We start from the raw sequence: 15,780 nt of genomic DNA on the forward strand, positions 1-15,780 counted from the left end.
CCATGAATCAAGGCAAATTGGAAGTGGTCAAACACCCACTTCACAGTCTGAAATAATTTTGGTTTTATTTTCTTGCACGTTGTCTATACTGTCTGTCTTCTCTAGGTTGTAAGCCTAGAGAGCAGGAGTCTTGCCTGATATCCACCACTATATTCTAGTGCCTAGAGTAATGATTAGCACATTATTCAATAAATGTTTATTGAATGGATGAGTGCACTATTATTAAATAGGGAAGAACAAGGAAGGACACTGGTGGTAACATTCTATGAGTGGAGGGGAAAAATAATTCAAAGCCCCACCAGGGAGCAATGGTCTGTCCTAGTGAAATTATTTTATCCCAAATGTTCCGAGGTTTATTACAAGAAAAAAAAGCTTAAAAACTGAATGAGGTGTAAAATAGATAGTAAGGAGTTGCTAAACACACAGGGAGCCCAGCCTGGCACTCTGTGATGACCTGGGGGTAGAGGGGAGCTGGTGTGGAGAGGGTGGGATGGGGCTGGGGAGGGAGGCCCAGGAGGGAAGGAATATATGTATAATTATGACTGATTCACATTGTTGTATGGCAGAAACCAACACAAAATTGCAAAGCAATTTTTCACCAATTAAAAAAAAAATTGAATGAGCATAGGGCCCCAATCTTTCCAGCCAAGAGAAGGCAGACTCCAAATAGGAGGGAGACTAACTGCCAGATACTTCCCGGATTTCATCCTGCTATCTGCTACCTATGATTCCTCAGTGGCCTTCCATATCTGATGGGGAAAAGGGTCCAATCCTGTGTTTACATATATAGGGCCTTCTTCATCCTGACTCCATCCACCTCATTTCCTGCCTCAGTAAGGAAGACTCCTAAGACAACTCCTCCATCCCAGTGAGATGGATTTATTCAGCATCACTTAGCTGTATCTTTCATCTTCATTAAGGCTTCAAGTGATTTCCCTGCTCTAAATTCCCACCTACCCTCTGGACACTTTAGGCTTCACTTCCTCCATGAGACTCTCCGGACTCCCCAGTCCCATGGCGTCCATCATCTGTTTATTCACTTGCCCATGAACAGTTGCCCAAGACGGCTTGGAAATAAATGTTTTCTAGTGAGGTCATGAACATGAACCTTTTTATAGTGATTGTGTGTGTGTGTGTGTGAGAGAGAGAGAGAGACTTCTCTAGTTCGATTTTAAGGTGTGGAAGTTATGCCTTAAACCTCTTGATTACATCACAGGTGTATCAACTTAGTGCTCAATAAATACAGAATTGATAAATTACATTTACTTTCTATAGTGATCTCTCAGCTTCTTTTAAATTTCAGTGCAAACCCTTAAAATATTGCTTGAATAGATAATTTATTTCTTCAAGTAATTTCTTTAAAAAATAGCTTTGGCAAGCTAAAGTCCATGTGGGTAAACAAAATTTCTTTAAAAAGATAAATAGATTGTTTGAAATGAGATATGGAGCCATCAGAGAGTCCTAGCTATTAAAGAATACAGAATCTAGCTACTATCCCTCCACAAATACTTTCTCATGCACATCATCCAAGATAGGATGCCCAGAGTGGCACACCCGGGTCTGGGAGATCTGTAGACCCCATTCTCAGCAAACGCACCAAACTGAACATATTATAGCATCTCTATGCCTCAGCTTCCTTACTTGAGCAAAGTAACTGGGTTAAAACACATGATTTCTGAGCTCCTATACATTTCTATGAATTTATATTATTCAAAAGAAAATATATTAGAGTTTTCAGTTCAGAGGAAGAAAGCAAGAGGAAAAAGATGAATTAGAAAATAAACACTCTTGTTATAACTTGTTCAGTATTATAAAAGCTATCTGGGTAATTGGAATTAAGGGGGAGAATTAATCATTTATCTTGATTTTCATCTATGAATTATATTTCATGGTAATCAAATAGCCTGAGGGACATTTATTTTTTTTACAGAAGAATTCCAGTTAATAAGTGGATAAGAAATCACAATTAGAAAACCATTTGTAACTCTAATTGATCATCACTGAGAAGCCATTAGATGAAGCGTGATGGGAGAGTCTACAATGGGGGAATCAAGCAGCCTGCCCTGGATTCACCATTAGACGTGAGCGTCAGTAAGTGTGAGATGGCTGTGATGTAATATGAACTACACAAGTCCCATTTTAAAGTAGCCCTGATACCACATATAAAGTATTCTTGCCAAATAATATCGAACCTGGATCTAATCAAGTCTTTACAGCTGACTTTCAGATTGTAGGAAATATGGGGAACAAGGAAGCAATGACACCATAAAGAAGCAAGCAGACAGGTCCAGAGTGTGCACATTTTATAGATCATTGGGCCCTGTTCCTTCAAAAGTCAATGGCATGAAAAAAATAAAGGATTTAGGTATGGCTCTGTATTAAACAATTAAACTTTCATCTCTGGAGGAGAAAGTTACTATAAAGACGAAATTGGGCACAGAATCTTGGTCCTCTACTGACCCTAGTATCCCAACCACTTGGGCTCATTGAAGACACAAAAATCTTTCTGTTCTTGCCAATGACAGGATCTTGCTTTTAGATCCAAAGTCTAGTTCTCAAGGAGGAGGTCACTTCTCTGCTTACAAAGGGAAGAAGATAGCATTAGTGACTTGGAATTTCTTTAAGTCCAAGAGCGATGAGGAGACCAAAGGTAATCAGAGGGACAAGGAAGGAATCAAGCTCTTTGAAGAGCCTAGCATCTACACCGAAGTTGTTGTTGTTCAGTTGCTAAGTCGTGTCCCACTCTTTGTGACCATGGACTGCAGCATGCCTGGCTTCCCTGTCCTTCAGTATCTCCTGGAGTTTCCTCAAGTTCAAGTCCATTGACTCAGGGATGCTATCTAACTATCTCATCCTCTGCTGTGCTTTTCTCCTTGTGCCTTCAATCTTTCCCAGCATCAGGGTCTTTTTCAATGAGTCAGTTCTTTGCATCAGGTGGCCAAAGTATTGGAGCTTTAGCTTCAGCATCAGTCCTTCCAATGAATATTCAGGATTGATTTCCTTTAGGATTGACTGGTTGGATCTCCTTGCAGTCCAAGGGACTTTCAAGAGTCTTCTCCAAAACCACAGTTCAAAAGCATCAATTCTTTGGCACTCAGGCTTCTTTATGGTCCAACTCTCACATCCATACATGACTACTGGAAAAACCATAGCTTTGACCATACAGATCTTTGTTGGAAAAGTGGTCTCCATTTTTCAATACACTGTCTAGGTTTGTTATATATAGCTTTCCTTCCAAGGAGCAAATGTCTTTTAATTTCATGGCTGCAGTCACTGTCTGCAGTGATTTTGGAGCCCAAGAAAATAAAATCTGTCACTGTTTTCACTTTCCCCCTTCTGTTTGCCATGAAGTGATGGGAGTGGATGTCATGATCTTAGTTTTTTTAATGTTGAGCTTTAAGCCAGCTTTTTCACTCTCCTCTTTCACTCTCATCAAGAGGCTCTTGAGTTCCTTTCCACTTTCTGCCACTAGTTGCTGATGTTTCTCCCAGCAACCTTGACTCTAGCTTGTGATAAATCCAGGCTTTGCATGATGTAATCTGCATATAGGGCTTCCGCGGTGGCTCAGCAGGGAAAGAATCCACCTGCAGTGCAGGAGCCACAGGAGACATGGGTTTGATCCCTGGGTCAGGAAGATCCCCCGGAGGAGGGCATGGCAGCCCACTCCAGTATTCTTGCCTAAAGAATCCATGGACAGAGGAGCCTGGCAGGCTACAGTCCAGGGTTACAAAGAGCCAGACATGGCTGAAGTAACTTAGTATGCATACACAGTCTTCACACAAATTAAATAAGCAGCGTGAGAATATACAGCCTTGTCATAATCCTTCCTGAATTTTGAACCAGTCCATTGTTCCATGTCCGGTTCTAACTGTTGCTTCTTGACCTGCATACAGCTATCTCAGGAGACAAGTAAGGTGTTATAGTATTCCCATCAGAATTTTCCACAGTTTGTTGTGATCTACACAGTCAAAGGCTTTAGCATAATCAATGAAGCAGATGTAAATGTTTTTCTGGAATTCCCTTGCTTTCTCTATGATCCAGCGAATGTTGGCAATTCGATCTCTGGCTCCTCTGCCTTTTCTAAACTCAGTTTGTACATCTGGAAGTTCTCAGTTCATGTGTGGCTAAAGGCTAGCTTGAAGGATTTTGAATATAACCTTGCTAGCATGTGAAATGAGCATAAATTGTACAGTCATTTGAACATTCTTTGGAACTGCCCTTCTTTGGGATTGGAATGGAAACTGATCTTTTCCAGTCCTGTGGCCAACTGCGGAGTTTTCTAATTTGCTGACATATCAAGTGCAGCACTTTAACAGCATCATCTTTTAGGATTTGAAATAGATCTGCTGGAATTCCATCACCTCCATTAGCTTTGTTCATAGTAATGCTTCCGAAGGCCCACTTGACTTCACACTCCAGCATGTCTGACTCGAGATAAGTGACCACACCATCATGGTTATCTGGGTCATTAAGAATTTTTTGTATCATTCTTCTGTGTATTCTTACCAGTTCTTCTTAATCTCTTTTCTTTCTGTTAGGCCCTTACCATTTCTGTCCTTTATTGTGCCCATCCTTGCCTGAAATGTTCCCTTCATATCTGCAATTATTCAGTTGGGTATATCTTTCCCTTTCTCCCTTGCCTTTCACTTCTCTTCTTTTCTCAGCTATTTGTAAAGCCTCTTCAGACAACCACTTTGCCTTCTTGTATTTCTTTTTCTAGGGGATGATTTTGGTCTCCACCCCCTTTACAATGTTATGAATCTCTGTCCATAGTTCTTCAGGCACTCTGTATACCAGATCTAATCCCTTAAATCTATTTGTTGCCTCTACTGTATAACCATAGGCATTTGACTTAAGTCATCCATGAATGGTCTAGTGTTTTCTCCTACTTTCTTCCATTTAAGTCTGAATTTTGCAATAAGGAGCTCATGATTTGAGTCACAGTCAGGTCCAGGTCTTGTTTTTGCTGACTATATAGAGCTTCTCTGTCTTCAGCTGCAAAGAATATAATCAATTTGATTTCAGTATTGACCATCTGGTGATGTCCATGTGTAAAGTCATCTCTTGTGTTGTTGGAAGAGGGTGTGTTTGCTATGACCAGTGTGTTCTGTTGACAAAACTCTGTTAGTCTTTGCCCTGCTTTGTTTTGTACTTCACTGCTACTGCTAAGTCACTTCAGTCGTGTCCGACTCTGTGCGACCCCATAGACGGCAGCCCACTAGGCTCCCCCGTCCCTGGGATTCTCCAGGCAAGAACACTGGAGTGGGTTGCCATTTCCTTCTCCAATGCATGAAAGTGAAAAGTCAAAGTGAAGTCGTTCAGTCGTGTCCGACCCTCAACGACCCCACGGACTGCAGCCTACCAGGCTCCTCCATCCATGGGATTTTCCAGGCAAGAGTACTGGAGTGGGGTGCCATTGCCTTCTCCAAGGCCAAACTAAACCAAAATAGTAGCAAGAAACGATGGGTGGATAGTTTTAGAGCTGTCCAAGGTGCTGAAGAGGCTTCCCTGGTGGCTCAGAGGTTAAAGCATCTGCCTGCAATGCAGGAGACCTGGTTCGATCCCTGGGTTGGGAAGATCCCCTAGAGAAGGAAATGACAACCCACTCCAGTACTCTTGCCTGGAGGATCCCATGGACGGAGGAGCCTGGTGGGCTACAGTCCACGGGGTCGCAAAGAGTCGGACATGACTGAGAGACTTCACTTTCACTTTCAAGGTGCTGAACTGTCCCCCTTTCCTTTCAGGGTTTTGATGTGGATGAGATAAATTTGAGTGTAGAGTTTTTGCAGAGAAGGAAAATGAAAGTCGAAAGCTGAGAACGTCTAGATACATGCATAGTGTCCGAGGAGGGGGAGAAGCCATTATTAGAGGACTTAGTGATGACCCTGAAATGCATGACCAGCACCCACTTTTTGAAAGTATTAAGACACAAGGAAAAACTTTGATCCAGAAGAAATGTGGGTTCCCTGTGGTAGAGGCATAAGAAAACAGGGTTGGTATATGAGGGCTTGAAACAGAGGTATTAAACAAATTCTATATTAAGCCCCCACTGCATTAGAGGCAGTGTGAGGGGCATTAGGGAAGAGTAATGAATATGACAATGGTACTCATGGAGCTGCTAGTTAAGTAAGGGAGCCAGACTGAGCATATAGTTACAAATATGATGACTATTCAAGGAGAGGGCTTATGTAAGGTAAGGCAATAGGAAGAACTTTCAGTGAGGAGGTTAGTCCATCAGAGAGTTTGTTCATCATAAACATGGAGATGTAATCATGGCAGAGCTAGGAAAGAGAAGAGAGTGAAAAGAAAACTTTTAAAATGGATGTTCATCTTGGAGACTTCTCATTGCTGCAAATTCATATATATCATACCATTCACTGGATGGACTGGAACTATCAGGAATGAAAAGGCAATTACACATCTCAAAAAGGACCAGCAAACAAAGAGAGTGAGATTGGTGAGAAAGTTTCCCTGACATTTTGTGTGTGGGAGGCGAGGAGGAGGAGTACTTAGGAGGCAATGATGAACATTTGTATCTTATAAACATGAATCCACAAATGATGGAAGACTGTTTATCTTCCCCTCCTTTCTCCCTGTTACAGTGACTTAAATGTTTGGCTGCATAACAAAATTTCTCAACAAGGGATTTGGGAATTTGCTAGGAAGAAATAAACATTTGAAATAGTTTAAATTGCTTTGCTATTTGAAAACAAATGTGGTTTCATAGCTTCTTTATTAAATTTATGCCCAGGAAACTATGGTATCATGAACCAACACACCTCATTTTGGGGTTTCATGGTCAGTGAACAGTCCTCAATAGTTCCATAAGTAGGGTCCCTCTCCCTGAACACGTTCCTTTAGAAAGTGAAAACATGTTGAGGCCACCCATTTTCCGCCCCCTTTCCTCCTCCTTCTCCTCTGCCTTCCCTTCTATTCTCTAACCTCGAACATGAGGGCACTCAGGAACCTGCTCTTGGTCACTCTTGTTTTTCTGAAGCATCGTTTCCTCACTCTCGCGGCTTCAGTGAAGCCTCTGCACTGACAACTCTTAGATCAATATCTCTTATCAGTATCTTCCAACTAGTTTGACTCCTGAGCTCCAGACCCAACTGTTACTAACCATCACTCCTAGATGTCTCCCAGACCTTTAAATTAAACATGCCAGGATGAAGAAGCTCCTGCAGCAGCCTTACCATTCTTGCTCAACTTTCCTTCTCAGCCAATCCTGTAATAAGCCTTCTGCTTAAGCATTTCTCAAATCTTTCTACATTTTCTCCATCCCCACTGCTACCATCATCGTGCAGGGCATCGTTATCTCCCATCATCTCTTAGCCAGTCTTTTGAAGTTGGCTTTCTTTTCCATCTAACCTATTCCCCACAGACACTATGATAATCTTCCCTACATGACTACTGTTCTGACACCCTTTGATGGCTTCTCAGGACAATTAGGATAAAGACCCAGTCCTTGACGAGACTTATAATACCTTGCATGGCCTGATTCTTGTCTACTTTCTAGATCCCACACCCATTCCTTATTTTGTCGTCATTCTGAACTGTGCTTTCATTTCTGAAACATATCAGTCTTTCTTATATTTTAGAGCTTTTATGTTTTCGATCCATTCTGCCTCAAACACACTTCATTTTTGATAAACACCACACCTCACCAAATGTCTACACCGATAAATTCTTTAGGTCTTAGCTCAAATATTGTCTTTTCAAGGACAGATCAAGTTGAACCTTATTATTTCTGTATCCATATTTGCAAATTCGCCTACTTGATAAAATTTATGTGTAGCTCTAAAATCAGTACTCACAGTCCTTTCACAGTTATTCACGGACATGTGCAGAGCAGCAAAAAATTCACATGTTGCCAGTTGAGGTTAAACAAGATGACTCCGGTTTCAGCTCTCACACTATGAACAAGTGTTTTTGTCATCTACTTAGTGCTGTGGGTTTGTTTTTTTTTTTTTTACATTTTTATGTTATAGCGCTAAAGAACTGTCTAGTGTTTCTAAGTGCGAGAAGGCTGTAACATGCCTTACAGGGAAAATAGATTTGCCACATAACTTTCCTTTAACTTCATCAATAGTGTTGATGGCCATGAGTTCACTGTTAATAAATCAACAATGTATACCATATGAAGTGTCTTTGATCAGTGTGTGTTTGTTGCTCTGACTCTTTGTGACCCCATGTACTATAATCCACCAGGGTCTTCTGTCCATGGGATTCTCCAGGCAAGAATAGTGGAGTGGGTTCCCATGCCCTTCTTCAGGGGATCTTCCCAACCCAGGGATCGAACCTGGGTCTCCTGCATTGCAGGCAGATACTTTACTGTCTGAGCCTCCAGGAAAGCCCCTTCTCCAACACAAAATAAGATTATGCATTGACTGGTTGATGAAAATGCATGACCAGAGGATTGCAAGAACCTAACCTTGTGTTTTTCTTAGCAGCAGTGGTTTAGTGTTTACAGCAACTTTACAGAGCAAAGCTATGATGAATGGACAATGGATGGTGTGCGTGCTCAGTCATGCCTGACTCTTTGTGACCCCATGGACTGTAGTGCACCAGGCTCTTCTGTCCATGAAATTTTCCAGGCAAGAATACTGGAACAGGTTGCCATTTCCTACTCCAGGAGATCTTCCCAACCCAGGAATCAAAACCACGTCATCTGTGTTTTCTGCATTGGCAGGTGGATTCTTTACCACTGAGCCCCCTGGGAAGCCCCAAAGGAGGGACACATAGACATCAATAAAGACAAACATTATCCCCGACTCCTGGAATGTTGCTGCTTGACTTTCTGGAACACTTTTCTCAAATATGTCGGTCTTTGCTTTCCTAGATATTTTGGAAGGAGGGATACAACAAAGAACACAAGTGCCCAAGAGAACTCTGGAAAGTCTGTGATGAGAAACAGGTTGAGAAGGAATAAGGCAGATTTTGAAGGTGTGGGCAGCAACAGGAACAGTCATCCAGGTGACAAAGAACCAGTAGGCTTTCAGGTGTTTAGTCAGGTGGAGTTAGATAATATGGAGTTGGAGATAGCAGCTTTTGAAAGCAGGAGACAGAGATGAACTCTAATCTTGGATCAACAATTATCTGCCTTTTTATTGCTGTGACTTGAGGAGGAAATGTATGGCAGTTTGAACCATTTTTCCAAGCTTGAGAGAAATCTAGAACAGTCCAGGTTGAAAATAGTCAGCCTCCAAGGTGGGGGCCCTAGAAACAAGTGATAGAGTCCAGAGTTGAGAGAAGCTGGAGAAAAGTCAGTACCCTGGACAGATACATGACTCCAAAGACTGTAGAGTGTGTAGCTAGAACTGTGATCTTTAATAAGGGCATCCTCAGTCTTTCTGGTCACCCCTTCACCCTCACTTTAATATGAAGAGTGAAATCTTCATATTAAAAGTGGCCCTAAACAAAAAATGGCCCTAACATTGTCTTCCCTTCTTAGGAAAGTGAGGGAGGTCATCATGGTCTACATGAAATTCCCCACTACCCAGTTCTCTGACCTGACCAGGAGGTGATCAGGGAGCTGCTTGACCTCTGATCCCATCTTGTGGTTGAACCTTGAGGGGATTGTTCAGACTCACTGGGAATAATATTTCTTCCTTCTCAAGGTTCTAGTCTCTTTGCTTCTCTGTTGCTCCTGAGGTAGGGGTTGTGGTCCTGGTATTTCACAGCTCTTTCCTGGGGGTGGGAGGGCATGGAGTCTCAACTAAGTTAAGATTTAAAGAGTTTCCACTCTGCCATAGGCACCTTTATGAAGATGAATATGGACGAGGCAAGGCCCCTGCCCTCAAGAGCGATGCCTTGCCAGTGTGTATTAGTGCAGAAGTAAAATATACTTCTTTCTGATTAGGGAAGGGGCACACTTCCTGGGAATATACTTCCTAAACAGTGGTTTGCCTCTGGTGCGGACACTGTATGCATGGATTCTAGGGTAGACAGATCTCATCTCCACCTGCATCAATCTGGTCTGTCAAATCACTCGAATTAGACACACAATGGGGCTCAGTGCTTTTACTGAGCCAATGGCAGCCTGATCAAACACTGAAGTGATTGTCCTGACACCCATTTGTTGAGTGGCATGGGGAGCGGCTTATCCTGATCTTTTGAATTCTCTGGGGCAAAAGATGATCTTAATAAATCTGACTCATAACTGTCAGACTTTCAGCTACCAGCCAACCTCCTGATAACTCTAAGACAATCATAATGGATAATGAGAGGATGAGAAAGAATTCAGGGATCTTGTTTTGTCTCTTTGTTAGGAAAGAGTAGAGATTCATTAGTGGTATTCTGAGAATACTTTGCAAATATGTTTCTTTCCATAGACTTATGAAGACAGTGAATGGACAGGTGAGGAATAAGCATCCCCTCTCACTTTGCTGGAGCAGACACCCTCCCCCAATGCCCTGACAACATGTATGGGGGACATAGTGAACAGAGGAAGAAGAAGCTGCCCTCGTCTCCTCATCTTTTCTTTTCTGACCCATCGGCCCACTGGCTGGGCAGAATGGAACTGGCAGGATGGGCTGGCCCACAGCATAGTTTACTGGAAAAAGCATCAGAAGACCTGGATTTGAGTTTTGGCTATGTCTATTTCTTGCTGTGTGTTTCTGAGTAAGCTGTTCAAACCTCACAGGGCCTCAATATTCCTTGGTTGTAGAAAAGAGAGATGATAAACTTCTGTGCAAGCATTCATAAGACTGTCACAAAGGTCAAATGTTTGTATCTTTTATACTTAACAGAGCACTAGGCACATAGCGAATGGTGTAAATGTTCCCTCAATGAATGACTGAGTGGGTACGCTGAGATTTGAAAATTGAGGGCTGTGCAAATCTTCATTATTTTATTGCTCTGAAGACTGAGAACTTTCTCTGTGCTTAATCAGAGCTTATCCCATGTTACGGAAAACATGTTTAATTGTTTAACGCATGTTAAAGCTGCCAAATGAGGCGTCATCAGTCACTATGACAGATATATTGGTTCTCTGCCAGGATCTAAAGAAGCAAGGACAACACAACAGTCAGGATGCCTCTAGGCCACTCGTGGGGGAGACTCAGAGAAGACTGGAGAAGGCTTTGAGTGAATTGCCTTGTCAAAGCCAGTTTCAATGGAAGACAAGAGGGTGAGTTAGAATGGCATAAATCAAGAAAATAATGTGTCTTAAGGAGGTGACATTTAGTATTTAACAACTCTGTTCCAATTATATAATATATAACGTAATGGCCCAAAGCCAGAAAAAAAAAAAATGTTCATAGCAGCCTGATTACAACAAAGAAGTTATGAAGGAAATATTGAACATGAGCTTCATCACAATTACAGATGTAACAAAGTGTTCCTTTGGCATTTTGAAGATAAATTTCTTGTTTGGCTTATATCCTATCCCATCATTCATATTTATAACTGAGTTTGACTAATTTTAGATTTGCTATTATAACTAAACAAGCATAATCCTTTATGGAAAATTCATGCGAAGGGAATTTGGTGATATAGCCCTTTCCTCCCTCCGACCCCTCTTAATTTTAATTTCTGAACTAAGAAGAATTAATGCCCTGATATCACAGAAAAAATAAGAGCTACTCATTACCCTGGGATGGGGGGGTGTGGAGAAGGAGGGACTGAAATTTGTCCCGAAACACCAGCTCTTCTAACTGATGGAAACATCAGAATGGTAGCAATCTACTGTTCCCGGTTTCCTGCCACCCCGGGGCGGAAGGGCCCACAGGCTGCCAGAGAGATGGGCAGGGGCTTGGGTGAAGAGCTGTGGTCTGCCCTCCCCCACCCTGACCTTGAGCTACCTTTGTTGTCGTGCCAAACTCTCAGCTTGCAGAGGTGGCCCAGGCTCAGCATGTCGGAGAAGTTGAACGTGTCGGTGCTGTTCCGCTCGAACTTGTTCCAGTTGGCCGACTGCTTCAGGGCCAGGGTCCCACTGTCCCCGTTCTCCCCGAAGATAATGATGAACACGTTGGCATCGGTGCCTGCTCCTGGGGTGCACAAGACAAGGGCTCTGGCCTCTCTGAATCACAGCCCTCTTGCTCTGGCTTCACTCTTGGGATCTAGGGAGGAGCCAGGGGTGCACGTGGGCAAGTTCAGAGTCGTCAAAGCCAGGGATGAGGTCAGAAAGGGCTGATCAGTGTCCTGGAGCTCCCAGGTCTACAACTCTATCCTTTGTCTTATGTTTGAGCCTTGTTAATGCTGTTGGGTTAACTGGGGTCCTGGTTAGCAGGTGTGGCTGGTTCGGTACAAGAACTCATGTATTCTGTGGAGATATACCCATCCTTAAAGGCATGCCATGTAGACTGGCTTTACAGTTTAGAAATAAACACCTTCCTATACAATGTGAAAGTTCTTTGTTCCCACATCTGCCTCTGGTTGACGTTCTATGCTAGAGCTGCTCATTGTCTGCTTAAGTCAAATAGAAGTTGTGACCCAGTTGGAAAGAAAAGGCTTCTGGGAGAGGTGACCCCTTGAAACTTTTCTGATACATATTCCGTGATTATCAATGAACTTATTACTTTCTGAGGGTGCATCATGAAGGGACGAGGGACTTGAAGATGAGTGAACACTCGGAACTTTGAGCAAAGAGAGTGAAATCTTCTTTCTTAGGAACAAAGGAAGTGCCACAAATCTGGTGCCTTGCCAGCTGTCCTGACCCAACATGTATGCCTGAGCTGCCAATTTAGGAAAGCTTCATTCCTTTGGCTTCATTTGCAAGAGGTGCCTATCACTGTGCCCGGAGAGCTTCCCTGTTGAAAGTGTGAACTAGCAGGGCCAACCAGGGATCCCTCACTACCATTTATAGGTAGTGTGAGTGAGTTTGCAGGGTCCTTGCACCGGCTCCCAGGGGACAGAACTGGTTGAGGGGAGGGAGGCAGCACCCACTGCTTCCCTTTCAGCTGCAGGCCTCTGCCTGCATTGGTGCTTTTGCTTGGAAGGCCCTTCCTCTGGTGTCCCATCTGCCTCACTGGTTTCTGTTTGTCTTTTTGGTTGCAGTTTGGCACCACCTCTGGGAAGCCCTCCCTGATTTTTGCCCCCAATCTCTGGCTAGGGAAGGTGCCCTCCTGTAGGTTCCCAGCACCTGGTACACCTGTGCCAGCCTCTGTCACATCCTCGCCGTCACTGCTGCACTCGAATGTCACTCACATGTGGGCTCAAGGACTTACCCTATCCTAAGATCCCAGGCCAAAGCTGGCACAGAAGACGGTGGCCAAGCACAGGGATGTGGGAAGGGGCCCAAGGGCAGCCATGCTGAACAGCCCCTGGCTGAGGGGTTTCAGGAGGCAGCAAAGGACTGAGGGCCTCTGAGCCAAACTCCTGCACCGTTTTCTCCCATTTTCCTGATGCAGAAAGGACAGAGCCACATCAGTCATGGGAAGGAATACTTTGCAGAAGATGACACTCTGTGGAAATGAGTTGGCCTTACTTTTGAAAGGCTAACCAAAGCAAAATGCCTTGGCCAGAGCTTGGGACCTGAGCCAGAATTTGAGAGGGGCAGGGTGAGTGGGCAGTGAACACAGAAGGGAGCGCTCCACCCCCGACTCACCCAGGATGTCACTGGTCTTCACCGAGACGGTGTAGGACGTCCACTCCATCATCTCCTCCCCGTCGATGACGGCACACATCTCGCACACCAGCGTCTGCTTGCCCTTCCGCTGGGACAGCCAGTCTCCATAGTAGAACATGGTCAGGCCTCCTGTGTTCATGTTCTTCAGGAGGATCTGGGCGGGGGGACCGGACAGTGTGTGAGCACCTCCCTCACCCCCACTGACTGCCCACCCACTAACGCGGCCCCCTTGTCTGGACCCTGGAATCCACTATCCCAGGCCTGAGACAACTTCTTCTGACTTAGACTCGAGGCACGAGGAAAGGGTCCTCTCCAGGACAAGACCCTACTCCATGGGCCTGGCATGGAGTCTGAAGCCCCCGCCGTGACTAACTTTACTTGGTGAGCTGGAAGTGGGCAATTCATGTAAATATGTTTCCAAGGAGGGCCTATAACTGTGCACCAGGAATGTCTGCTGAATTAATGACATAAAAATAGACCAACCAAGCCACTTTCAGCCACAGACTCCACAAAACTGTGGACCCAAGTTCGCCAGATTGTCCTTGGAGGGAACACTGTATTATTGGCTCCAGAAAAGTCTGCTAAAGGCTGGACAAGGGGAGCAGAGCCTCAGGGAACTCGGGACAGATGGCCTTTGATGGATAAGGGATGAGAGGACAGCTCAGAGGAGAAGAGGCAGCCCGCTCACTGAGACCATGGGGGAGCTGGGAGCCTCCCTACCATCTGCCTCAGGTTCCCACCATGGGAACCGCGCCACCCAGTTCCTGCTGCTCCCCTCTTACTCCTCCCAATTTGCTCCCTCCAGGAGGCTCACACTGGTCTCTGTCCACATGACACTGACTGGGCAGGCTGTATTCCCTGGCAGTTCATTCAGTTTTGACTGGGTACAAATAAATAAAACTACATTCCCTGATTAATTCACACCCAGGGGCATATTATCTGGGGCAGACTCAGGTAACAACCTTCTAAGGTGACAACCTTCTAAGGTGACATCTGCACATTAACAAACCCCACTGACAACCCAAAGGCGCAGGAAGTAGGGGTGGGCAGTGGGAGGAAGGGAGGGTGAAGGTCCAGCCGTGTTACCCTCTCCAGGAACCACTCTGGCCGGCTGCCCAGGCCGTCAATTCGGATCCTCATCTTGGTGAATGGGGCAATGTCCAGGATCTCCATGATGAAGGTGTCATTCTGCTCCCGCTCAAATCTGGGGATGGAGAGGAGGGACACGAAGGAGGGAGGCTGCCCAAGGTGAGGGGGGAGGCCATGGTGAAGACAGATTCGGGGTAAGGAGAGAAGAGGCCTCTCAGCTCCCAGTGACTCCGCAGTAGCCTGTCTTGCATCCAGAGGTGTTCTCGAAAGGCTGGGTTAAGTGAATTGCTGGCAGAAATGGCCCTGAATTAAGAGCTACCAGTTCTGAGTACTAATTTCATTGTGTTAACCACGTAGAACAGTCCCAGCTCCTCTCTGGGACTAGGTTTCCTCATCTGTAGTCTGGGGAAAATGACACTGTCCCTGAAATCTCGTAAAACTGTTATGAGGACCAAATGGATGTGAAATCAATTTCAAATGTGAAAAGAATTCCATCTCTGCTAAGCTTGCAATGAGGCTTTATGAGTGACATGGCTGCTATGAATGGTGGGGCAGGTTGTGCACTGTACATCTCTAGACAGTACCTTTTTCTTTTTGTACACAATATGCACAATGCTGGATGAAGCACAAGCTGAAGTCAAGATTGCTGGGAGAAATATCAATAACCTCAGATACACAGATGACACCACCCTTCAGAAAGTGAAGAACTAAAGAGCCTCTTGATGAAAGTGAAAGAGGAGAGTGAAAAATTTGGCTTAAAACTCAACATTCAAAAAACAAAGATCATGGCATCCAGTCCCATTACTTCATGGAAAATAGATGGGGAAACAATGGAAAGAATAAGAGATGTTTTGGACTCCAAAATCACCACAGATGGTGACTGCAGCCATGAAATTATAAGATGCTTGCTCCTTGGAAGAAAAGCTATGACCAACCCAGACAGTATACTAAAAACCAGAGACATTACTTTGCCAACAAACGTCTGTCTGGTCAAAGCTATGGTTTTTCCAGTAGTCATGTATGATGTGAGAGTTGGAAAATAAAGAAAGCTGAGCACCAAAGAATTGATGCTTTTGAACTGTGGTGTTGAAGAAGACTCTTGAGAGTCCCTTGGACTGCAAGAA

At 44.3% G+C, this 15,780-nt stretch overlaps 1 protein-coding gene across 1 annotated transcript in view; it reads right to left on the bottom strand.

The window, feature by feature from the left end:
- The window catches only part of LOXHD1 (lipoxygenase homology PLAT domains 1), a 197,862-nt gene that overhangs the window by 17,825 nt on the left and 164,257 nt on the right, over positions 1 to 15,780 (bottom strand). The window contains exons 35-37 of the mRNA XM_052660502.1: positions 14,654 to 14,771; positions 13,547 to 13,721; positions 11,802 to 11,987 (exon numbers count right to left, since the gene is read on the bottom strand). Coding sequence (XP_052516462.1) covers positions 11,802 to 11,987; positions 13,547 to 13,721; positions 14,654 to 14,771 — 479 coding nt within the window. The remainder of the gene's footprint in view (positions 1 to 11,801; positions 11,988 to 13,546; positions 13,722 to 14,653; positions 14,772 to 15,780) is intronic.

This window comes from Budorcas taxicolor, chromosome 22, assembly GCF_023091745.1.
Source record: "Budorcas taxicolor isolate Tak-1 chromosome 22, Takin1.1, whole genome shotgun sequence".
Classification (NCBI taxonomy): domain Eukaryota; kingdom Metazoa; phylum Chordata; class Mammalia; order Artiodactyla; family Bovidae; genus Budorcas; species Budorcas taxicolor.